Source organism: Solea senegalensis, linkage group LG19 (genome assembly GCF_019176455.1).
Source record: "Solea senegalensis isolate Sse05_10M linkage group LG19, IFAPA_SoseM_1, whole genome shotgun sequence".
Classification (NCBI taxonomy): Eukaryota; Metazoa; Chordata; class Actinopteri; order Pleuronectiformes; family Soleidae; genus Solea; species Solea senegalensis.
Window position 1 is genome coordinate 5,957,694 of NC_058038.1, and position 27,084 is coordinate 5,984,777.

A 27,084-nucleotide genomic window follows, 5' to 3' on the forward strand; every position below is an offset into this window, starting at 1 on the left:
AGGCACGGACGGGGATCGAACCCGCGATCTTCGGTTTACGAGACCGACGCCTTACCACTTGGCCACCGCGCCTGCGCCAACTCCCAAGCACTGGCGCTTTTAGTAGGTCTTCCGATTCCACCATTTTCATGTAGATTGTGAAGAATAGAACCCTGTTGAGTTCTACTACAATGCCGGTAGATGTGTTGTTATAGTTTGGCCACAAGGAGGGGCTGTAATCTACCATTCCGATAGTCAGGTTTGTGTTCACAGATTTGTGACGTGCCAATGAGTAACTTATAAAGCTGTATATACATAATAATTATTAATATGAAGACGTGAAATCCCTAAACTCTCGCATTGATTTATTTCGGTCCAGTGAATTCACGCATGAGCTTTGTAAAGACATGAACTCATGTATGGTTATTAACATTAATGTTTTCTCCAACTTAAACTTGGCTTTATTTGTTTATTTATGTTAATTTTCTACGTTTGCACTGTAAGTGATTTTCTTCCTTTGCCAATGTTTCTGGAGTGTTTGAAATAAAGTTAAGAAAAAAAAAAAGGCTACAGCCCACCTTTTCTATCAATTACAAGCCCCGCCCGCACAAAGTTCACACCCCCACTTTCTGATTGGTTGATGCCATCCGCGGCAAAATAAAACTTCCTTACTAAAGCCACTACTTCCGTGTTGTCTTTCGTCAGTGAGTGCAGCAGAGGAGAGAGAAGCGCGAGATTTCACCGCAAACGTAAGTTCTACTTTCAATTCTTTGTTTTTCTACTTTATGTGTTTCACTACTAACAACAGTTGCCAGCTTAGCGCTCACATTTGCTGGTTTTACTGGGTATTTTCTGCTCTCATTTGTTGTCATTTGTTTGTGGAACAGGCTTCACTCGCTACAAACCTGATGCAAATCCCGGACCGGATTCCATGGACAGATTGGACTGGATGTGGTTTTCTGTTGTAAGTACAACAGAAACCCAGTTGTAGGTTTGTTTAAGTGTATAAAAATCGCTACAGTCACAAAACATGTCATAAGGTTTAAACACAAGGGGGACATTTTTACACCTTAAGTGGTGTTATATGAGTTTGAGGGTAAAAATGACAAATCACATGACTCCTCAAGCTGTCACATGAAAGTATTTAAGTGAAGGTTCAACAGGCTCAGGGTTCGGGTGGTTGCCTGTGGTACGCTGTGGATTGTGGGAAATATGCTGTTGTAAAGGTTCAAACGGGTTTTACCCTAAACCTCCAAAAAAGCCAAAACAAAACAACAACTGCCAAGGTTTGGGGTTTGACTGTGGTGTTTCACTTTGTAACATTTGGGTTGCCTTTGAGCTGTCCCAAATGGGACCAACTGAGGACTACCACTGTGCAATAAGTACGGTTGGTAACATTTGAGATGTGGTGTGTTTCTGTTGTGCTTAAAAAGGTTAAAAATCTACTTTGGAATCAAGGGCCACCATGGCCTTGATCTCCTATTAGAAGTCTGTGCTTCCAAAAAAGCAAACCAGAGGGACACCTATAAAATCACTGATTAATCTAAATGGGCTCAGGTTTTGGTCCGGTAAATTTTTAAGTGATTATTTTCATTTTCAATTTTAAAGGTTGCAAAGTTTATTTAAGAACAAAAAGGTTCCGGGTTTTGTGTATGCCCAACTCAATTGCATGATTTATTTATTTTTGTGGGGGGAAAGCAACAAGGTTGTGTGATATAAGCATCCAATTACTTGGATAAAATATTCCATCATGATATTGCAGTAACAATACTTTTGAGAATAGTTTGTTGGATGGAGGTGGATGGATGCAGCGTGTGACATGACCAACGTGACCTGTACGTGGAAGTATACCAGGGCCTTTTCCACTTGGGTTAGGGAGATGATGAAATTATTAAAGAAGAATTTAACAACTTAACTGAAATGTTTTATCTCAATAAGGATCAATATTACACCTTTAAATCTTTCTTATGTATTTTTCCCCGTATTTCTTTCTCATTTATAACATTATACTGTGTCTGTTATTTACGTAACTATGCTGAACTAAAAACAACATCTGACGTTTCCACAAGCAAGTTTTATTCAAGCAAGAGTAGACCACTTCACACTTCAGGGTCGCTCTCACAAAATATCAGGCCATTCTGATGTGGTATTTCAAAATAAAGGCCCTCTGAAATTGCACAATTGACAACTATTCCACCAAAATTTCAATTAATATTAAAAGGAAACCACCTGCCCTATTATTATATTTTCCACAGCAGTGAGTTCACTGCTAATCACAATAACACATACATGAATAAAATCAATTCTGTAATCGGAATAAGACCTCATTCATTGTCCATATAAATGTAGTCACCTGTAATAAGGAATTTTGAAACCATGAATATGTAAACTGAATTTAATGACAAACTGGTGCTGAGATGTTGTTCCACATCAGAAGTGGACAGACTGAGACTCCTGCCTGTAATTCTTCTTCTCTCTTTATACAATATGCATGAAGCCAGACTCCAGCTTTTCACTGTCTTTCTTTTCAGAACATCAAACAGGACCGACTGCCTGAGGGGCTTTATTTTTTTCCTCCCTCTCTTTCTTTTCTGGATCAGATATACCAGAGGCTGTCTGAAAAATGAATAAGACTCATTTCCATTGGGAGTGAGTTAGTGGTGGAAATCACAGATGTGGAGAAGTGCTCACCTTGACCTGCACAGACACGCACAACAAACGATGAGCTTCTCTTGAAAAAGGAGCGAGGCAGATTTGATTTAGAGACCCCTTGATATGTGGCAGCGCTCAGAGTCCAGTCTTACTCGAGAAGACCAAAGCAAACCGTAAGTTAAAATTATAATATCACAGCCACAGTCATATAGTTTTTTTGGGGGTTAGATGCTGATACTCGTATTAGAGAGTATTAAAAAATCCACTACCAAAATACCTGTCATTGAGAATTACTAATTGCAACAAAATGAATTTACAAATTCAACATTGATTTAATATAAAATGTAAAGATAAATCCCTGAAATGTGAAATATGAGACTGGGTTAGGGTTAGACTTATTTAACTGCAAAAATCTTTTAATTTTACTAATGCAATTACTATTTTAATTGCATTTTGAAAAATTTGGGGGTGTTCAAAATTGCATTGTTTATCTTTTCTTTTAAAAAATGATTCACTACAAACCGTGAATGTGTGTTTTCCCCCTTTGTTATTTGGCATTATACTTTTCATGCAGCTAAGGTGAAGCTCAAAAGCAAGTTTGATTTTCCACCAAGATGAACACCTGAGAGATAATATGACAGGTGTCAGTCAGTCTGAGATCACATGGCTCTGTGGTGTTTCTGCTCATGTGGAGAACACAAACCTGCTCACTCCCACACAGAAGGACTGGACTCACTGTAGCGTTCTACTTAATTATTTATTGTTTTTGAAAAATCATCTTGTGTTGCTTGTGTTTGTGCAGGAACACTCCTGCCTTCTTCCTCTTCTGTACTTGTCCTGTACACTTGTTTTGTTATGCAAACAGGAGTGAGACTCTGAATTCTGATAACTGGCCTAGAAAATCTTGCACTGTTGTATTCTAGCAAATAAGGGTGGGAATCACAGGGCACCTCGCGATACTATACATGGTCCATGATACCAATAATTTCACGATGCAATGATTTTGTGATATGGCGATACATCACGATATCCGTCTACCTGAAGAAAACAAAACTTCAACAAGGGCAGGATTTCTCTGTTTATTCATCTTATATATAATATAAGGACGCCACAAGTTTAAACCAATTCTATTTAATTTTATTAACTTTATTAATTATTCAAAAACAAAGTAGACAAAAGTAAAAAGGTTGGTGATCCTGGCAAAAAGGAACAAAAAGGTGTGTAGCGTCTGGACCAACCCAGCAATGGGCTGTCGGACCCAGAATGTCCCTAAAAGAATACATATATGAAATAAACAAAACCCGATAACTGGACTGCCGGTAACCTCCATCAAAAGGTACTAAATTAAGAAAACTGAAAAAAACAGTGCCATCACTAAGCAATAAGAAACTATCAGCAGTTTTCGCTGCCATTATCTTGTCGTAAACTCCCTCTTCTTCAGCCAGGTAACCTCTCCCCAAGTTTCCCTCATTCATTTGAGCAGCGCCACCGCGAGGAGACATCAAGTAGTGACACCTGGCAGAGACTTTACTTTAGAGCACCTTAGTTTATTAGTTAAAATATCGATGTTTGGCCTGGCGTATTGAAGACAGCATTGTATGAGGACGGAAAAAACGCACCCTTCTGCTGCTGCTGTATACACACAAACACTCCCACAGTCAGGTCTGATGGTGTTGCCTGACACAGCATACAAATAATGTTACATTAAGTCTTTTCAGAAAGGCCAAACAGAGACAGAATAATTACATCAACAACGAAATTGTCACTCTGCAGCTTTAACTAAACACTTACTCAAACATTTGAGGAGATAATCTCTTAAGCGTCTTGCTAGTTATCTTCTTATCTCTTCTGCAGCATTTGTAATTTCCCAAAAAATTCACCGAAACTTCTTTTATTCCACAGATCAACCACGTAAATGTCTGGGTCTAAAATGTGCCTGAATGAATCACAGTCTGGGCAAATGCAAGTGGCAGCCGACAGAGCCGGACTCTGCTGGTGCAGTGTGAGGAGAGAATTGAGTCATTGTGATCAGGGTGTGCTGGATCTGACCCTGGCCACAACACGGACACGCGAGTGTGAAATCCAGTTGAAAGGTAAGCAGCTGATGAGGCTGCACAACAAAAGCAATATCATCTCTCCCCCTTTACTCTAAAATGTCTTTTCATCCATCTCTCTCCTCCATTCTTTACATTTACTGGACTGTTTTCACAACTTCATACAATAGGTGGATGTACAAAGTTTAAGTTAATCGTCATTTTGTGATGTAGTTCGTAGAAAAAGAGTATAATGTTCGTTGAACACAACACAGTATGCTCAGCTGCTCTGTGTGTAACACGGGTGCATATCACTCATGCCTGTTGGGTTTGTTGCCATAGCTACGACACGACTGTGCAGACAATCATCTGGTCCCTGGTTCCTCCAATAGGGTCGCATGGCTGAAGCTGCAATATAAAGTAAAGATGCTCATCATTCAGCGCTCGACTAGCAAGAATCAGAAACAGGTTCATGAGTGTGGAAAAGTATAGCAGAGTGGCAGGCAGGGGGGGGGGACTGACTGCATCCAGGCATGGTGGACCACAGAAGACGAGATCCGAGGAGCCACACAGCAGGAGAGGAAGGTGAGGATCGGAGCATCTGCCATTTTGAAAGGCGACCCGTCTTATTGTTCGCCGACAGAGTTTGGCGGAACAAAACAGTGACAGTAAACAAGAAACGCCCTTTGCATTCGGCGTGTTGAATAGCCAAAAAGGGGACCAGAAGCAACAGAAAAGGAAGTGTCACTTTACATGAAATGCATCAGTTGGATGAAAGCAGAGTCTGCTTGTAGTTTGTAAACGTAGTCGGACGCCGCTCAAGTGGAAATTAGTTTCATTTGGTAAGATCAAAGAAATGCAGCTCATCTTTTTTTCGAGATACAGCTGGAAATTCAAAACGTCAAAGATGATTCTTCAAAGTTTTTAGAATGTATTGTGAAAAAAATTGAAAGTAGTGGTGTAAATCAAGCAGAGATCCATTAATGAATGGAAAAGATTCATGGTGGAGCTTTGAAGCCTTGGCTTGTTGAAATCAAAGGCCTGAGAGCTAAAAATTATTATTAGTTTTTGTTTTTTGTGTGCTCTCCATATCTCTGAGAGAAACAAATTTGGTCAGTTAAGCTCCGGCTTGGAAAAGGACAACAGCCAATGCAGCTTGTTCAAGCTGCCCCCCTACTGGGCGGCCCATGAGCCTGTCGATATGGTGCTTTTTTGATGTTGGATGGGAAATAAGAACCCCCCACAACAAACACAGAGAGGGGCTGGAAGAGAAAAAGAGAGGGCAGAAAGGGAAGAACCATCGACAGATGGACTTTGTTGTGATTAAAGATGGCGGCACTCTTGACTGCAGACTGCGAAGGACTACAGACGATCCATAGAAAAGCGGCGGGAGCTGTCTGCGATCCAGCACAACAAAACCGAGAAGAACACAGCGAGGTGAACAAGCAGGTACGTCTGCTTTTGAATCTCCGAGGACGGGAACTGCGATTAGCAGTAGCTTCCATTTTGTGTTGTTTATCGTCCTATTATGTCCCCAATCGTTTTTCATATCAATGCCATATCCCGGCGTTGTGTCCTCCCTGCCGTCAAAACCAAAGCATATCATTTGATCTGACCAGTGAATGCTCATCCCATGACCAGATGACCGAAGACCCCCAGTAGACCGAATGCTTAAATTAATCCGAATGTTGTGAAACCGGCAGATGTCTGACAATGTACTTTCGCCATTTGGTACGCGTTTACGGGTGTCTGTGTGGTATTGTGTCGCCGTAGGAAATATGGGCCCGAATATGATTTTTCCCTTTCATGCAGAATATGCTGCAAAGGAATAATCCTGCAAAAATAAACTAAAATCTGCAAATTGCTCAATCCTCTGTGCCTAATCCACTCCAAGGCTTGTTAGTCATGATATATTCAGGCAGGACAAAGAACAACAGCAGGACTCCAGACTACATTCTCCAACAGTCTTTTCAAATTACTCTTTGGATGATTTTTAGAATTCAAAACAAACATTCGGTGGCTTTAATATTCCTGTCACACGTGTATGTAAAATTGTTGTCGTTAAATAACTTGGTTAATCACATCAGTGGTTTCAAATTGTCGCGATTTTAGCCAGTCAGCCCCGTGTAGGTTTTCTCTTTCTAGTTTTAGGGCTTTCTAAGATGTCTTGTTTTCTGTCGCTCCGCTGAACTTTTTTTCAGTGAACACTGCCAATTTGAGAAAAGAGAAATCTGTATTGTGTGGTGTCAGAATGGGAGCATTCATTTAAAAGTCTTAATGGGCTTTTGTTCATCACAGAGTCTTCAGCAGAGATAAGCCTATTTCAGTCCAGGCCTACAAGGGGAATTTAAATCCACACTGACAGGTGGAACAAAGGACGACTGAAAGGACCAAACGTTGGAAACATGAAGTTGTCCACTGTTAACACTTAACTACAATGGGGGCACTCAAGATTTTGGACAATTTTATAGAAACGTCTGAATGCTTTGAAATCGTCTGTGCTTTTGAATGAATGTTTCTTCAGCCAAAATTTCACTCAAGAACAAACAAAATAGTGAATTCTGTGTCATTCATTTATTTAAAGGAAAAAACAACACAGAAATGAACAACAAAATGTGAAACTTTTAGATTAGCTGCTGTGTTACAGGAAAAAGGATAAATGCATAAACGCACAACGTATTTCATAAATAACTTCTGGTTCATATGGTTACAGTGCAGAGCTGAGCAGGGAAATGTCTTCCATTGTTCCTCTGTCTGCTGAGCAGCTCCACTGGGCCACTCGCTCCAGGGCTTGTTGTTTGTAGTCACTGAGGAAGAGGTGGATATTTTTCATTCGCTTCCCTCACTGGCTGTTCAATAGATTTAACTTTCTAACCTTCTGGTCACAGGTCTCCCTGCTCTTGCATTGCCCATTCTTCAACCTACTGAAACCTAAAAATACATGTAAATGTTGTTATTTATGAAGGTGGATGCCAATGTTAATATACTGTATGTTATCTTGATATTGATATATTGGGTAAAAGGTCCAACAATACATTTGAATTATAATGTTCAATTTCACAGTGTTAGAGAAAAGATTAACATCAAGTGTTTCAGCTTTTATTGTTTTATACGATTTGGTAGAGTTAGGTTGGGAATGGTACAGCCCTGGGTCAGTCTTGCATTTGGTTGAGAACAGTACCTTTACTTGGTAGGGGAGGTGTGGGCTGTGCACGATGGCTGCTTCAGCGAGATATGCAGTGTGATGTCATACCAGTGCAACGACAAAGGAACGACACACTCGAACACGACACAGCATGTGTTTTTTTTAGCCCTAACCCCGGTTATAAGTTGTTTCACCTGAGCTGAGGTGTTGGAATTCTGTTTCCTTGTTCTGTGTGCTTTGTGTGTTGATGATGTTTTGGAACCATCAGTCTTCCCAGACAGAGGACTGAAAAAAGCCATCTATGTTAACCCATCAGAGATGAAACCATGAGAGGTGAAACCTCTTCTGCTTTACTCAAGCAAGTCCAGTTGCCTACAGATAGCTCCTAAAGAAGAGAAGGCAACCAGAGAATGCAGGTTACCATCCTGATTATGCTTCAGTAGAGAACACACAAACCAGGTGTGGGAAGCAAACAACCGTGCCCAGGGAGCAATGGGGGCTCGGTACCTTGCCTTGGCCCCAGTTTTGAAACGAGAACACAATTACCTTAACCCTCCTTGAACCAAAACCTACGTCGGCAACAGATTTCATCCAAATTTGTCCTTTACTTTTTAAGTTATACTGCTCAATAACAGACATACAAACATGGCTGAAAATAACCTCTTTGCTGTTGGTAATAAGTATAACTCAGGCTTGATATTTTATCTAAATAAAAAATAGAACAAATAAATACAACCAAATAATTTTTTTCATGTAGAATCTAGAAAATCACACAGTTTTCTTGTTTCTTGGTTTACTCAGAAAATATTTTCGTACCTGCAAGCATAACTATCAATATTAATATATCTGTGAAAGGCTCATATTGGCCAACCGATTATTCAGTTAGGCTCCAGCATTTATGTTTCATGACTCTACTGGTCTGCTGACATTTCCATAGGTTTTTGCATAGGAACAATATTTTTTGCTGTTAATCCAATGTCAATCATCCAGCTCTTTGAACAGCCTCACCATTGTTCATGCTCCTGCTTCATTAAAGTGCTGAGACACCTGCCAGTTAATACATTATTCTGTCAAGGCTGTAAACTGCAAACAATGGAACTTCTTGTGTTATTTGTCATCAGATAAAGAATAAAACCATTGGTTTGAAGGAGTCCTCCTCTGCAGTGATAAGTCCTTGTACTTGTCGTCAAACAGAACATATTCTCTTATCTTGATCCTGCTCCAGCTTTGATTCCATTTTCGATTTAAGTGCGTCTTGAACAGCGACATCGTCACATGCAGACGCTGAAATAGTGAGAGTAAATTTCGAGCACTTCATTCAATAATGTACTGAAAGCCACTTAGCCCCTGGTACCACACTTATAATACTTTCACCACATATTATAAATAAAGCTTTGAAATGTTGCTTTAATTGAACAATTTAGAGGAAAATATTTGTCACACTGAGCAGAACATAAAACCACACGGCAGTGAAAGCTTTTCCCGCTGTTTTTAAAATAAACATAACAAATGTTTCCCTCTTTCCAGGAACAAATGGAGAGCACTGGTGGTCTATCATGGTGCCACAGGAACTTCCATTTCATGGACATGACAGGGACATTATCTATCCTGCAGACCAATGTTTTTAATGACTGCAAAATGGAAACTACAATAAATGGACTTACAGCAGGAGGGTGCATGAGGAGGACAATCACACTCAAGGTAAAAACATGTTTGTCTTATGTCATTAACAAATAGAGGCTGTGCTTTGAAAAATAGCAATTTTCCTCGTCATGATTATATAAACTATTTGTAACAGCACAACAATTACAAATAGGCAGAGGATTGTGGACAATGTTCAGCATCTTCCTCCAGTGCTTTCCTAATGAATAATACACTTTGAATTTCCACCTTCTGGATTGGAAAGTGGGTCACACAGTTGGTGTAGTGGTTGCAGCAAGAAGAATCGGGTTTGCGACCCGGTCAGAACATTTCCACGGTGCTCTGCACGGGTCTTAAACCGGCGAATGCAAGCACCCACCTCAGTGAATGAAGAAGACACATTGGAAATACCAATGATGGCAAACTCACGGAGAGAAATCCCCTCAACTAAATGAAATGTAAGTTTGAGTATGCATATATGGAACTCAAGACAGACAAGATCCTTAGGTCGTTTTCAGACCTAATAGTCCGCTACACTCTGTACGATTCAAGAAGACACATTAGGACATGAGGTGGGAATGAATTTGCATTCTCTCTAAAACCTGGTCAGCCCAAACATTAAAAACACACAATTTAAACTTCAATTCAAATTAAACCTCTGGGGGTAAGGTGCTGTGTGTGGCTATGAAAGATTAAAATGAATAGAATAAGAACAAAATTTAGCTTATTAAATTTGAAAAACAGAATACAACAAAAAAAAAGATGACGGCACTGAGGTAGTGTATAAATAAATTAGTGCAAAAGATTTACAGTTACAGGGAACCTTTTCAATAACGTATTCCCATCCTCGACTGCGGCGGGGCTGTATCAAGAATTACTGAGGGAGGAGATGAGACAAACACTGAATAAGAAAACTCGCTCATCTATTGGTTAATGCTTACGAGCCGTTGTGATATATTTTCATCTGACCATGTTTCTATCAGAGCTTTTACCTCGTTCTTACTTCACGTTCTACACGCGTGTATGTTTTGGTTGTGTTTACCCACAATGCCCTGTGTTGTAGTCGGCTTTCTGCATATGACCTACGATTTTAATCGGACCAGAGCTCACTTCTTTGATGTGTATAAAGGTTCATTTACGAATTCAAACCTCCCCGAAAAAAACGGACTTTCCGAACAAACAAAGTAGGGTTCGATTAAGAAGGACTGGTCCCCCAGCTCTTAAAGAGAGATAAAAGCAATAAAACATACGTTATAAATCAGTGGAGAGTTTCAGAGATGGAGAGTTCAGGACAGAACTTCCATCACAAACTCTTTGTATTTACTGAGCTGGGAATGAGACTCAATAATAATAATAATAATAATTGTCGGATTTTATTTTTTAGTGATCCTACTTACTACACCTTTAATCAATGGATTGTTTTCCTGATCAGAGGTTTCAGTTGATTTTCAGTTAAGTGTCAAGAAGCAGTAGAAACTGTCTGTCACAGCCTGTTTTCACAGCAACGGCTGTCTTCAAGGTGATTTTGTCTGGTCCAATACACCAACATAATCCTTTGACAATCATAAAAGACAAACCAAAAAAAGTACTTCTGAGAAAATGACAATCAAATTCAGTTTCTTTCAAAGTGATTAAAAAACACTATCAAGAAATATACAAGGCTTTGATGTGACATGTTGTTTGGTTAGTTTCTGAAAGACTTGGAAGAAATTTTAGACCTTTTGACTTAAGCGTTGGAAGTAAAACCAAACTCCTACTGGAAATAGCAACAACAAATAAACAACCACAAAATATGTGGAGAAAATAACTGACACTATGAAAGTGTATTTGAGTATTAGGATGTTTACACTGCTGTGGCACAAAATCAATATTCGCCCTGAGGATGCTGGAATGTGGCTCTGTCTTTTTCATCTTTAATGTTGCTGGCATGAATATTGTAAACACTCTGTATAGTTCACACCTAAACATCTTGATGTGAGAGTGTGAGATTCAGGTGATGTGGTGAGCTGTAGTGTGAAATATGTCTCCATTTTTTTCATTCTGAAATGGCTTAGTGTAATTACATAATCATAATATGCATTTTATGCCTTTCATCTTCTCAGACTCAGTCAAATCACATCCCTGCTCAGCAATTGCGTGGTATGAAAGCACAGAAACAGTCATTACTGCTGCCGCATTTGGTCTCATTTTAGTCTTTGTACTGCAAACTCATAAAGTAATGACCCAGTCAAGTGTGTGTAAAAGAGCTGGTAAAATGTCCAGCTCGACTGAAACAGTGCTGTAATAAATATCTTCCTTCACAGCCTCAGTGCTGGTTGTGGATTTATTGCTCTTTCTAATTTTGCAAATTGGCATTTTTTTACGTTTTATGCCTTGTGGTGTTGATACAGCGGGGGTGTTTCACTGCTAAGTATGGTTTTATTCATAAACGCACCAAAACATAGCTTAGTCTTAGTCTATTGCCTTGGTATAAATGTGTATGTTAAGCTGAGTTGCAGATGTCCCACTTTCCATTGTGTGTTGTTAGTATAATATAGTAAGTTCTGGGAAAGTTCCCCCTAAGTGTATCACTTGTATTCCATTCTTTTGTGAGCTTTTAGGGTGAGACTTACTGGTGCCACATGTTATGACAAAAGCCTCTTGAATGCACCATCTACCAGGAAGAGAAGAACCTGTGCAATGCTAATCTGATTCATCTGATCAAAGCACTGCCACCATGTGTAAAATCACCATTGAAGTCATTCAATGTGGTCTGTTTGGAATGAAAACATAACAGCCTTTGTTGTCGAACCTGCTCCATAAACACTTTCTGCCTACAAGTAGTGTTGCGACACTCGAATGGGAAATGTGCACATTCTGTGATTAATTGAAATGTCTCAAAAATATGGGGGTAATAAGATCTTAGATGATCTAAAACTGAAAAAAATGGCATTAGCAACACATTTAAATGTTGAAATATATCAAGAATTCACTGACACATACACCAAAGCAGCTTTTTACTGGTGTGGAATTCTGTTTATTTAACAAAGCTTATTTAATAAACTGGCCAACATGCCTTCCTTATAAAATACTCATCTGTTAAATAGAAATGGAAATAGTCAGTTTACACAGTGAAAACTGTGAAAAGTTTTGCAAGTAGAGCACAATCACATCGCAGTGATCATAGTCCTAATGTCATAGTGTTATGTACTCATACCTTCTATGATGAAAACCATACATTTATGATCTAATTTTCCTTTGAAAGACATGGAAAATTCTCAAGTCAAGAGAAATCCAATGAAAGATGCTGCTGAACTGAATTATGGGAAATGTGTGATTGGACTTTACCTCTGCTCCACAGGTTTTGTCATATAAATCTACATAGTAGATGGAAGAGTCATAGCCTAAGAAGACATTTAAGTGTATTATGTGACATCCAAATATAGCACAATATGTTATATGTGTAAAGGGTTAGATAGGACTGAGCAATGTGTCTTAAAATGTTACAATAATGAAAGGCTATTTATATCAGTTGCTGAATAATCACAAATAATATCAGATAATGAAAATATTTTTTTCTCTTCTGAGTTAATTGTGGTTTTGTATGTCTTTAAGGGTGGAAAAACCCATTTACAGTACTTATGTGTTGTGTTTTAAGTAAACGTAAGTAACACCTAGTATATAATGAATATTATTTTGATGATTGTTTTTATTTTGAGATCTAAAAATTGACCATTTCTTGCACTTATATTTAGTATAGGGCTGCAACTAAGTGTTGTTCTCATAATCAAATAATCTGCAGATTATTTGGTCCATAACATGTCAAATGTTTTTAAAACTTGGAAAACAATTTAGTTTTGTACACAAAACCCCCCAAAAAGCAAAGAAACCAGAAAATGTTCATTCATTACTTTAATTCATTATTCGTCATTGTTTCAGCTCTAATATTCAGGAGCTCAATGCTAAATTATTGATTAAAAGGAGCATATCAAATAGTATGTCAGGACACAGTGACCTCTTTTTCCAGTGTATTAATAATCACTCTGTGGCACTGGCACACATGTACCTGGAGTAAACAGTGGTAATGGTGGGTAGTGAACGGGCGCGGCGCTGTGCATCCTCTCGCCGTGAAGCCTTGGCTTCAGTCCGCACACAGACAGACAGACAGTGAGAGACAGCCATGGAGGGAGAACCGGAGACCCGGCTGTCTTCTTTGTTGCTTTTAAAGTCCGCCACTTCGCGGCTGTGACACCGCTGGCCGCCGAGTCGCGTCGCCGAAAATGTCCGATGCAATTGATATCAGGAAGAAGATTCTCACCGGTGAAGTATATGTCACTTTTCCCTCTCATCCCCTCTCTCCTCTCCTCTCCTCTCCCTCTCACGGCTCAGCTCCGCTCGGAGATTGCGGTAGTCGGGAGATAGAAAGCAGCAAAAGCGATGGTACATTTAAGTGTCATGGGGATTGTTGTTGGGGTTCCCTGCTGTGTGTCGTCTCTGGCGGTCAGCGGGCTGCGTTTACGGTCGCCGTGGTAGGAAAGTCGGCGAGTTTTTTGCGGCTGCGGCGCGTCATTTAATAGGCGAATCAGTGTGACAAAGTTGTGCACTTGTCGGTCCGCTACGGAGAGGCCAGTGTGTGTGTGTGTGTGTGTGTGTGTACAGAGTTTGTTTACCCCTCCCCCACACTCGCCGCTGCTGTTTTCTGGAGGCCAAATACATGAATGTGATGATACTGGCTCACTTCAAAACGGATAAAAAAGAACAATTGATTGGACATTCTTTGAACGCAACACCGAACCACTTAACCTTGCGTTTCATATCCCTACTCCTCCATTACACACACACAAGCACCTGTGACCGCATAACTGTTAATTTAAATATTCATGCGCGAGCAATCGTTGCTAATTGCGAACAATTTCACCTCCTTGTACGCGTCACCGGTGCTCTGCGTTTTTTTGCGCTCAGGTAGCAAAGGGTCTACTTTACGCATTAGCATTCCTCAGCGTTTTAACTCCGCCATTGTTTTTGGCACGGACTGTGTTAAACATTTTTATCGTCACATTCCCCCCCTCTCTCTCTACACTATGCACACGTGCCGCTCACACTTAAGGGTTGTGCGGAAAAATAACACTGTTGGCAATTTCGCTTCTTCGAGCTGCGTTAAAGATTAATGTGCGTTTGAGTGTGTAAATTGGACAAGACAGAGAGTGGGTGTGCCCTAAAGGGAACATGATGGCAACCCTTAAAAACAACATTTGTGTGTGTGTGTGAGAGAGAGAGAGAAAAATCACACAGCTGTCAGCCTTTCATTTTTTTAAATTATGGACCTACTTTTTGGGGAGATCTATTTATTTTTAATCCCTGAACCATTAGACTCGTGTGTGCAGAGCTGTGAATAAAGAAGGAATTTAGATGTCTAATGTGACCATACATCCATAGTAATAAATGGTTATTAACCATTTCTTTAACCTTTTTGTATTGATTTATTAACAGCTGGACACCTAACAAAGTGTCTGCATCTTTCGACCATTGTGTATAGATGGTCTTCTCTAGGGCTGAACAAGTGTAGGGAGACAGTAGCTTAGTGGTCATGGTGGTGTTGTCTTTCAACTTCAAGGTTGTGGGTTTGATTCCTGGCTCTGCGTCTACATGCTGGGTGTCCTTGGGCAATACACTTGACCCCATGTCGGTCCTGATGCTGCTGTGCCGACAGTAAATGGTTATGAATGGCAAAACTAGTATAGCAGCTTTGAGTGGTCATCAAGACTAGAAACGTGGTGTATAAATGCAGACCATTTACAATTAATGTTTCTCATATGGAAATTGAAACAAACAGCAATGGCTACGGTTAATTTATTTTATGATATTTATTTGTGCTATGTATTTGTGCTCCATGATTGTAATCTTTAACACAGTGACTATTGTAGGCATGCAATATCAGCATAATATCGGTATTGTGCTGAATGTCTACTTCAAGGACATATTTAAAAATGTATAAATAAGATGTGTACATTCGCAGCAATATGAGTATGAAAAATGTTCATTTCACCTCTGCTGTTGGGCACAGGGAAAAAGCATATATATATATCGGTATATAGCACTCCTGATATAAGAGATATTGACAAAAGTGCAGTATTGTGCGTCCCTTGAATATTGGACTGGAGATTATGTTTTCCAAATTGTTCTGCCCCAGTTTCCTGCATACTTTTGTTGCAACGAGTGGTTACCTGAGTTACTCCTGTAAGACGTTGCCTAGTTGTCATCATTTTGAACCCGTCTGGCCACTCTCTTCTGATCTCGAGGCATTTTGGTCCAGAGAACTGCCACTCACTGGATATTTTCTCTGTTAAAGACTGTTCTCTGCTTAAAAGCTAGAGATAGTTGTGTGTGAAAAATCCCAGTAGATCAGCATTTTCTGAAATACTGTGTCTCTGCTCAGAGAGACAGCTCGGGGATGATAGATGTGTCCTTGAAGTAGACATTCACCCCTTAAAACCACTACACACACACACATACAGTGCTTATTCCTCAGATGATGTTTCCTTGTGAGGGTGGTGTGGGGCTATGCAGTGAAATATAAGCCGATCATATGATACAAGGATCAGTATCTTTTTGCAGTACTGCCCAGTTAATGTGAGGGTCACTATATGAGGCTGTTTCGTTAATGAGTTCTTACTGTAAACCACAAGTGAGTTAATCACTGGAGACACTACTACTACTACTACTACTAATCTGGATGTAACTGGAGTAGCGCTGTAAAGTAATGATATGCTTATGCATATAAATCAGGGTACAGCTTTAACTCTGCACCATATTCATCCTACTGCCTGAGAGACAATCAAACCACAATAAAATGACTGCACTTTCTTATTTCTGCTCAGGTTTGCAGATGCTGTGTGTGTGAATGTGTGAATGTTTTACTCAAGTTAAATCATGTAACCATTGCTTTTTTTGGGTCATTATGAGGATGAAATGACATACATTTTTAGAGCTTTACAGTAGCTAGTGTCATATTTTTCAATCATCTTAATTTGTGCAGTGTTTGCATTATACAGTACATTGCAGTGGTGATTTGACTTGTGAGATAACCTTTAAGTTGGAAATGAGTCTTGGTGAATCTGCCAACATTTTTTTATCATATCGGTGTTTTATCCACATGGAAATGGCGTTTTTGAGAGTATTTTTTGTAAATGCGTCCCAGTGTGGGAAAATCCACCCTTCTATTTTATTGTATACAATCTATACAGTATGCTACTTCAGGAAAACAGTGATGTCAAAGTCTCACCTCTCTCTTGCTCAGGCATGCGCTGTTGCCTCTTGTGTTTGTAGATCATTAAGTCTATTTGCTTCATTAGCTGCTCTGGCTTGGTCCATTCTCTCTCACTTTCTGTGATTGTATAAATTGTTATTTACAATTTTTGTTGTTTTATTAAAAACAAATTGGATGCTTTATGTGCCTGTTCTCAGTTATGCAGGCCTGGCATATGTACTACAGTGTTTTTTACAGTGTTAGTCATTTTGGGCGTTTCGTGTCCTGAAACAATGCTGTTTTTACAGAACACATTTTCAATTAGTCAAATTGAGAAGATTGTTTAAGTTTTGTTCAATTTCCGTGTGGAGAGGGCCTTAGTTAAATATCTATTGTGTATAGATTTAAAACAAGACGGAGCATTATCACATGAGATCTGACCAATGCTAATGCAGGAAAGATAACTTTAAGGTACAAGTTGTTTTTTTTACAAATTTTTATGGTATATAGTCAATCAAAAAATAAGATGATTTAAATAGCAGCCTTTTTGCTAATTCGCTAAATTGAAAAATTTCAAAATTATTCATTGTTGAGCATGAAAATGTACTCTGCGCAGTGTTTGTTCTCTTCTAGCCTGGACACATAGCAGATAATCGATGAGTGTATTGTTTGAAGTAAATTACATCTGCCTTTCAGTGATGTGATGAAACTGTGTCTCATTGTATATTTGTCCTCCTTGCAGGAGATTTTTGGTACTGGCGTACATAGAGGTCTGGATCTAATCGTTGTGTGGTGTGTGCTCCACGAGGACGTGGTCTGCGGATGCTGGGACTATGAGCGTCAGCGACAAAAGGGGCTGCCTATCAGACCTGGCAGGCAGCTTCAATGAGGATGCTCCAAGACCTCCAGTACCAGGGGAGGAAGGTGAGCTGGTGTTTAGTGATGGACGCCAGTGCTGTAACTTCTCCTCAAAGAATGAGAGCCTTAAATGTGAGGCTTCGGTGGCTATGCCAAGGAGACCAGACTTGGACCTGGGTTATGAGCCCGAGGGCAGCGCCTCTCCGACCCCACCCTACTTAAAGTGGGCCGAATCTCTTCACTCCCTCCTGGATGATGAGGATGGTATCCATCTGTTTAGGATGTTCCTCAAGCAGGAGGAGTGCGTGGACATGCTGAACTTCTGGTTTGCGTGCAGTGGCTTCCGCAAACAAGAAGCTAATGAGGGTTACGAGGAGAAGAAGGTGAAGCTGGCGAAGGTCATCTATAAGAAGTTCATCTTGGACAACAATGGGATTGTCTCCAGACAGATCAAACCAGCTACTAAGTCCTTCATCAAAGACTGTGTGATGAAGCTTCACATTGACCCTGCGATGTTTGACCAGGCTCAGACCGAGATACAGACTATCATGGAGGACAACACCTACCCTTTATTCCTTAAGTCTGACATCTATTTGGAATATACAGGTGGTGAGAGCCCCAAGCTGCACAGCAATCAGAGCTCTGGTTCTGGCAATGGAAAAGGGATGTCGGGGTACTTGTCGACCGTGATTGAAGGTGAGGAGTGGAGATGTGACCACGAGTCAGAGGAGCAGCCCCCGTGTGACCCCACACCGAGCAGCCGGCTTACCCAGGAGCTGCTCATGGAGACGGCACCACAGCGAGTTGCCAGCAGTGCAAGATTCCAGGACAACCACGAGTACAGGTAAATCCCCCCAGCCATCAAAAAAAATCTTTTCTTCAGTTCTAACTGCTTCTAACGGCTTTTCTCTGCAAACTGCTGAATTAGAAATAAACCTGAAACCCCACACCACCCTGCACACACCGCCTCAAGTTTGGAAAAGAAAAACAGAGTCAGAGAGTAGCACAAAGAGACAGCTGAGATGAGAGGAGGATGGCGCTTGAAGTGAATCCGAGTTAACTTGCTGTTGGAAGGTTGAAGTTCTTTGTTTTATTCTTTTGCACAGGCATTCTGAAATAGCTTTTCCCCCTGGGTGGCATTTTGTAGTGTAAGAGCTCAACAGCATTTTGTTTGAAGAGGAGCTTTTCTGAAAGCACAGTAATCTTTGCCCTCTTCAACCTCTCTTATCAAAAGATGTAATGTAACCTTTCTCCATTTAAATAATCTGAGAAATGTGTATACAACATGTATTTACACTGGACAAAACATTCCCAACTCTCTATAGAATATATAGAAATCTATAGTTGTATCCAACAACCTTTTAATTATGTCAGCCAGCTTTAAGCCCCTACAAGTTTGGCAGTGTGTTGTCTCCTTAACCTCGTAATGATAATGTTCTCAAATGTTGTTTTATCCACAAACCCACATTTTCAATGATTTCTTTGTCTAATGGAGCAAGGAAACCAGAAAATATTCACATTCAAGTAGCTGAACAATCTTAATTCCCACTATCCCATGCAGCTCTCTGACATCACCACACTTGGGCTTCTGTTATTGTTCAGCTTGAGAGCTGCGGCGAGCAGCAGAAATGTCTTTCTGTTCATTTAGAAAAAAACATTCTGTGACTCGCTTTCACTCCTTTTTAATATATCTGTCTAATCGCAGACACCGTAAGTGATACTGATTCAAAATCAATAAGGCAGCAAGTGTTGCTTTTTTTCCATGAATTGATGTTTCCTGATATTGATTGTGATTGATGTCGGACACACGGCTGGCAAATGACTCAAATACTGGTAGTTTTGGACATTTATTGTTGACCGTGTTGGGCTTTAATGTTATGTAATGCAGTCAACTGTATCTGTGGCATCTGTGCTTCCTCATGCTGTTCATTTTCCATTGAAAGCATCAAAGTAGATTCAATAATCCTTTGTTAATCTTGGTTAATTCCCTCTCCTCGACAAAGCTGATATTACAGCAACAGAAAGGCTCCCCCCCGTTTTTCTTTTGTTACATTACATGAAAAATTCTCAATTGCTCTTCACATGTGTTGAATGCCAGCAATCTGCAATTACCAGTGTCGTCATCCATGCCTGTAGTTTGATACAGTGCCAAGGTTGAGGTTAACTTAATCTTTTTTACTCCTCCTGTGACGTGGAGTCATTTGCATTTTGTTGCCGATCGTAATTCCTGCTGATCCAGTTCGTCTTTTTGACCTAATTTCAGTGCTTTGGATAGTAACTTTGACATGACAGATGAATGTTGTCATAAGTTGTTTGGTCTAAACACACATTCCTTCCTTCTTTTTTCACTATGATGTTTAAAATGTTTGAGTCCATAGCCTTAAGTGTGTTATGCTGCTACCTGTTAGGCACACTACAAATGTTGATTTCCGTTTATCAGTGCATCTACATATAATTATCCGCATGAATGAGAAGCTGACTTCGTCACACTGACGTCCTCACCACCTTTACACCTTGGAGCAGACAGACATTCCTTGAATTCATTGATAGATAAGACATTACTCAGAGGATGGCGTTTACTCCAGTTGCGAAGGAGAAGTTCCATTAGGAGTCTGTCACGAAAACGCTTCAGGAAAAGTTTTTTTTTGTACTGGCCTTTTAGCCACATGGAACGAGCGTTTTGGGAGCACTGAAATGCTGCTTTTGGAGAACTAGTCCCAGAGTAGGATAACGCCACCCTTGGGTTTTTGTGTCTCCAACCAAAACACAAAAAAACTATGGTTTTGTAGTTCGACCTCTCTGCATTTCAATTTGCTGTTGTTATCTTGGTCTCCGTCATCTTCTTCTTGTGTTTGGAGTTTGTTTGATCTATTTCGCTTTATGATAACTTTTATTTCCTTTCCTTCGTCGCCCTGGCTTGGTTCATTCTGTCTCTCTGTCTTTGTGTTTGTATATATAGTAATATATACGTACTACTATATTGCTATAGCAGCGTAACAGCACCACATACAGGCCTGGCGTATGTGCTACAGTGTTTAGAGTCGTTTCGTGAATATGATACCAAAAATTGATGGACATACAAATACCACTACACACTATTTATTGCAGACCTTGCACGGCTGTTTAATCAAGAAACCTCTGAAAATGAGGTTGAAATCATAATGAAATCATGATGAAATCATGAATGCAAAGTGGAGTTGGGGTCACTTATGTAATGTCATTGCTGGTTTGAACGAGCACAGCTATTTATACTGTATATAATAGGGTTTGAGTTTCAACAGAGGATCAAGGTCACCTGCAGGAATAAAAATGTTAAATAACAACATGTTAGGTGTCATTTTTCAGAGGTCAAACTGCAGCACCAGAGGACAGACAGGAAGTCATACCAGTCATATAATACCCTCAAAGATAAATCGCCATGCAGCTTAATTCAAGTAAAATACTTATTTGACCAGAATCAGACCAGCTACTGTCTACTATATCTATCTTTCGTTTGTCTAGTCAAACACATCTTTATACATTGTACATAAGCCTGACAAAAATTCATCCTGATCTGCCAATATAAACGCATGTGAGCTTGTTAAATAGGATTTTCCATGTTAAAAGTGAAATTGTCAATTGTCAAATTGCCACCAAATCCGTAATCTGGATCATATCTGGACGAAACCTGGTCTGATTAATATTAATAATTCTGTACAGACTGAGGGCTGGGCAATATGGCCAAAAACATTATTACAATAAAACCAGTCAAACCAGTGGATATGGATAATTATTGCAATAAAGTGTTGGCAATGTTGGTTTTCAACTTCTTAAAAGACAGGAGGCAAAAATCATTAATTTGGTATGAAAATATGTTTGCACAACGCATACATATGATATGGATATATATTAAATCTTTCATAAAGAAGAAAAATACAGTATATTGCAATGAATAATGTTATTTGACGCATTGCTGAGCCCCAAACAAAGCACATTTATTTAAGCTGTCATGATAATGTTCAAATTGGAATTTTTTGTGCTGTACTCTTCAAATCAGTAATTACGAAATATGTTAAATTGGGGACAGGATATTATCTGTCCTGCAGTATCGACTTCCCTTTTTGTAATTTATTTGTCTCATCCCATCACCAAACCTCCTCTGTTTATTATTATTCACAGTTCTGAGTGCAGATGCTAATGAAAGTCAGTTGGTCACAAAGGTCTTGTGGTGAACTCGGAAGCTGAATTCCTAACAAGGGGAAAAGCTCGGGATAAATGCGTCAGGGAATTCCAATTTGAATAATAAAAACACAAGATGATGCCTTACATCTATAATTCATGTATACAAAGCCCTGTAAGAAATGTGTTCAGCAAAGTCAATGACTGAGAATGTAAATGATGTCAACTAACCTCCCTATAATTTTGTTGTGTTTACCGTTTTTTATTTTATTTACTACGCTACACCAAGAAATGGAAAACTACGTGGACAAACCAAAGGATTCATTGTCCATATTTTTTTTTTACAATTTTTAGACACGTTATTGCAAAAAATATTAATTGACTTATCGAGAAAATTACTGACAGATTTGTTGATAATGTAATGATCGAAGGCAAATTAAGATTAATTGCATGTTTATTAGAGTGGAGTATACTGACAGCCTACTAAGTGTTACTCTAAATAAATAATTAATGGAAATTATGGTGTTGGGAGACTCAAAAAACAACAACCAGTGAACCTAGATACAGACACAACAAGGAGACAAACAGTGAGAGGTTTAAATGAAATTAAAGAAATTCTGAGACAGACTGAAGGCTTCATGCGATTGGCACAAAAATAGGAAAATTATACTAAACATCCATTCATTCATTGTCTTCTGCTTTATCCTCCACATGAGGGTCCACATGGGTCACTGGAGCCAATCCCAGCTGACACGGAATGAAAGACAGGGTCACAGGTCACCAGATCATCGCAGGGCAAACATACAGAGAGGCAACAACCACTGTCACACCTACAGGCAATTTAGTGTCCCATTAAACACATGGTTTTGGACTGTGGGAGGGAAATGGAACCCAGAGGTCATGTACAGTGACTTGCACTTAACACAAAAATCACTTTGTCTATCTTTGTCAATCTGATGCACTTCTAGGCTGTATATTTTGAACTGAACTGTGTTTTTAATGTCCATATTTGATCTAAAAGTGACAGCACTAGTCCTTATACTGTATGTGCTCTACTTCTGTCTTGCATTTTCATCTTTCTTCCAAATGTTGTGCCACAGGCAAAAGCCTCTTGCGACGTTTTGAGTTTGGGGTTTGTTCTGAGTGCTTGACTGTACTTAATGTACAATCCAGTCTGTGGATGCGTGGATGTACTGACATCCACAGACTGTTTACTGTTTCACATTATTCTTGAGTAGGTGCTCAAGGAGGTTATTGCCCCTTCTTTACAAAATAATAAATGTGAACATTTCAGGTGCTGTCACACTGTGGTATATTTTCAGTTAATAAGCTTTCTGTGTTTCCAGGCACACATCATGTCGGGAGTCCATCAACCCTTACTTCATCAACACCATTGATACTATGGCTCCTGCCACCAGTGCCAACGACAGTGAGCAGCAGAGTATGTCCAGCGACGCAGACACAATGTCCCTCACCGACAGCAGTGTGTATGTACATTTTTCCGTTTTTTGCATACACATGCACTTTTCTTGCAAGTTTTAATACCAGAAATATAGTTTTATCATCACAGTGAAAGGCAGAAACTATTTTATTCTAACTATTCCCAGTTGTTATTTCAAAGGAAGCCATGCCATAAGTTTACATTGTTAGAGGAAGGAAACAGGAGGTTTAATTAGCTTCAATATCGCTTCTGTTTCCATTTCTCTTGTGTTAAAACCTTACAACAGAAACAGCTAGTAACTTTCCATCTCCGCATTATACAAACTGGTGTAAGAATGTCTTCTACTAATTAGAAATCCGAAAATCACTCTCTTAAATCTTACATAGAATTTATTTGAATGGGGATCCAAACTTCTGACCTTGTCTGCAAGCATGAGACAAGATTTATTTGTTGTGAACAAACCACATGGTTTTGTCCTTTCCTTTATGAATATTAGGGCCGCCAAGATTAGTCGGCTATGGAATTCGTCGGCAACAAATTTAATAATTGACATAATCGTTTATTTTTCAAAGTTTTTCTCTCAAAACTGCTGCTGCACCTTCTGCTGTCTTGTCTGCCTTTCTGTCCTTGACACACTTGCGCAGTAGTGGTAATTGGGGTTAGCCGTGATGTCACCGGAAAAGTTATGCCCAAACAGTATCATTGCTAGTCGGCAACCGAGCTCGAAAGTTAGGGAGCATTTTACCGAAATAAAAGAGAAGAATTGCAATGCAAAATCTGCAAGACAGAACTTGCCTTCCAGTACGACGGCGATGCACGAGCATTTGAAAAGGAAGCAAGATGTGGCTGATTAAATTTCTGACGAAGAGGGACAGTCGTCTCAGTAAGCTAATTGGCTAGTTAGCTGGTAAAATTAACGTCAACAGTGAGCTACTTACTGATAGATGTAAACGTTAATACTAACAATGACAATTTCATTAGCCTTAGCACACGTATGTTATGTGTTTGCTGTAAAGTTATAACAGCGATGTCATATTTGAATAGGAAATGTGATAATGCTCATGTTATATAATATATATTCATAGTGCATAGTTTTTGGTTCCATTTTACAATGCACTAAATATTTAATATTTTATTTATCACATTAAAAGATATCAGAAATGCTGCTACAAGCTGCAAAGTTCATTGACACTTGAATGAACTATCATATTTATTGTCTTTATTTTTAGATGGCACGTAACTTAAACACTTCAAGCTGGAAGCTAATGATGGTTATATGGTCACAGAAATATTTGAGCCTGAGTTTGCAATGTTGTTGTTACACTTGAGAATTGCTTTTAAAAAGTTTAATCTGATGAAGTTTTATGTACAGTATTTGGATAAACTGTAAAAAAACCTGATTTATTCATATTTATTGGCATTGGTTTCACAAAAATCCATATTATCAACCCTACAAGCAGAAGAGCTAAATGCAACTCATTTTCACTACATGGAGTCACTTTAATCATTTGGTTTTTCCTTTAATTGCCTGTACCAGTGAAAGGCAATTTTTTTGGGAGGAAAAAATTATGTTTTCGAGGTGCAGTGATTGCGCTGGGGGAATTAAGTCCAAAGAAAACTTCAAACACAACTGGACACAAAAAAGTGTTTGAAGCTGAATGAATTAGAAGCTGTTATCAGCTAATTGGTCCAGAGCTTTTGCAGCCATACTGGGTTTTGCAGGAGGAGTGCAAACCCCAGTATGGCTGATTCCACAGGGAATTCATGGACTCATGGATGTGTTAACATGTAACTGTAATCATCCAGACCATTTTGTGGTGAAGGATTGACACAGTGAATACCTGTCCCGCTGTAGTGATCGATCCATGACTTACTAGGCAGTCAGTTTTAGGCACCATAAAGTGAAAAGCCTGTGTGTGTGTGTTTGTTCATTGGAAGGTTTTTTATGACAATCTCTGTTGGTTTTTCCAGAGATGGGGCGCCACCCTACAGATACCGCAAACAGCATCGCCGGGAGATGCACGAAAGTGCCAAAGCAAATGGGCGAGTGCCACTACCTCATATCCCAGTGAGTTATTCATGGATTATTACTTTCCGCCTCTACACCTCTCTCCCTCTCTTTAACTGTCTGTCTCTGCCTCGTTTTCCTCAGCTTGCACCATTGGAGATGTGCATATTTAAGCTGTGCTGTGTCGCAGGGCCTGTGATGGGAGTGTAAGAATAGCTGATGGTGAAAGAGAAGGCTGTCTAAATGCAGCTTGATGCTTTCCTAAGCTGTATGCGCTGAAGCCTGGCAGACATGAATCCTCCCCTGTGACAGCCTGATGCCTCCCTTTGCTGCTGAGGCTGTCTCTTGGTAGGAAAACCCCAGCCCTAATTAGGCCACAGAGTAAAGAGTCAAATTAAAACCCCACGCGCAGCATCCTATTAGAATGCATGGATTGGCTGTACAGTAGAGCACAAATCCCCAAAGCATAACTTTCAAGTTTCTCTGCCCCAACAAATTAATCAGGACTTCACTTCGCCGGCAATAGGAAGATTGACGTGGCTTTTAGGTCGTTTTTATAAATGTCAGTTTGTTTTTTTTGGAAATCACAAACTGGTTCTAAGTCAGGAGTTAAGAGCTTTACATTGTCATGATTGCACTGTAGTAATTTGTGCCAGCAGCAGAGGAAATAAATGTCACTCATTTCTGCAGTAATGAGATTACATGTGAGATTTAAAAATCATGCCTCATATATTATCCTCCCCCTTTTTTTTCCTGAAAATGATTTTTTTCAGCACTTTTATCAAATGGGTACAGTTCTGTGTTTATGCTATGGCGATGTCATTCATTTTTAATGTTGAAGTGTGGCTCTTGCTGCATCCACACTTCTGTCACTGTTCCGCCTGTCGTCCACACTGCTCCTAAAACAGAATAGTTTGTAATAGACTAAAAAAACACTTCCCAGGACAGATTTGGCAGCATTTTAGTCTGGATTGTCACTTATCCATGATCAAATCTGTAGAAAAAGAGTTGCACATCGCCGTTAGACCTAGACTACATCCATAAATAATTAAAACCCCCCATGCTTAAAAACACATGAGTATTCACATGTTAATTGAAGCTTTTTGTTTCATGGTCGAGTTGTGGCTGAAAAGAACCAATCAGGAAGTTTTAAAGGTTTTGTCAAAAGAATTGAGATCCATAGGAAGGAGATCGGAGTCAGCTCAGTGTCCAAACAAGGGTTTAATCTTGTACAAGAGGAGCATTCACAAAGCAACACACACAGGCCAGTTACAAAGTGAAGACTCCCTGTCTTGTAGGAATCGCAAGGTATTTATCTGTCTCAATGGGTCAGCTATCACCCTGCCATAAGGTGCAGACCCATTGTCTCTATTCACAAGTTACTTCAAACAGTTCCTAAAACAATACATATGGTCACTGGCCAAAAGTCGCATCCAACAGTTACATTAACAATACAAAGAGTGAGTGGTCTCAGGTCACATCAACGGTTGCATTGAGCATTTGTCTTCATGTATTACATGAGGTGCATAATTCCCATAACAGGTTTCAAAGGATTTTCTAACTAAAATGGAGCCTAAGTAGTATGGATTGATAAAGAAGTCCTACTTTTCAAAAATGTTGTTTGTTGTTAGTTGTTCTTTTTTAACTAAGTAACTAACAACTAATAGTTGCTGAGTAGAAAATCTGCCGTTTACACAGAATAGACCACGCGACCCCAGCCCATTAGGATGCAACATATCAAGTTGTGTCCAGAAATGATTTTCAGGCTCGGGTCAGGTTTCATCTTGTAATTTGAAATTATTTTAGGGAACACATAGTTTATGAAATTGCTTCACTGAAAAAAAGCAGTGTAAACATTTAATAAATAATAGAAGTAAAGTGATAATAAGTAGCATCTAGTAAGTGATTGACCTATGTAATGTCATGATAACTTGTCATTTGCCA

The 27,084-nt window shown here is 39.5% G+C and overlaps 1 protein-coding gene and 1 non-coding gene across 4 annotated transcripts in view; one reads left to right on the top strand and one right to left on the bottom strand.

Moving 5' to 3' along the window:
* Positions 1–72, bottom strand: trnat-cgu. Its single transcript has one exon. It is a non-coding gene; the product is annotated as a tRNA-Thr (tRNA).
* A 590-nt stretch (positions 73–662) lies between these two features.
* The window catches only part of axin1 (axin 1), a 44,143-nt gene continuing 17,721 nt past the window's right edge, over positions 663–27,084 (top strand). The window contains exons 1-9 of one of the 3 annotated variants that reach the window (XM_044051075.1): positions 663–728; positions 867–943; positions 4,534–4,724; positions 5,007–5,249; positions 5,994–6,113; positions 9,337–9,510; positions 17,418–18,377; positions 23,038–23,178; positions 25,104–25,200. In XM_044051075.1, the coding sequence (XP_043907010.1) occupies positions 17,509–18,377; positions 23,038–23,178; positions 25,104–25,200 (1,107 nt within the window). In that variant the 5' untranslated portion in view covers positions 663–728; positions 867–943; positions 4,534–4,724; ... (2 more) ...; positions 9,337–9,510; positions 17,418–17,508. Of the gene's footprint in view, positions 729–866; positions 944–4,533; positions 4,725–4,771; positions 6,114–9,336; positions 9,511–13,437; positions 13,750–17,417; positions 18,378–23,037; positions 23,179–25,103; positions 25,201–27,084 lie in introns of those variants that run through there. The other 2 variants (XM_044051074.1, XM_044051076.1) reach the window with 2 other exon arrangements.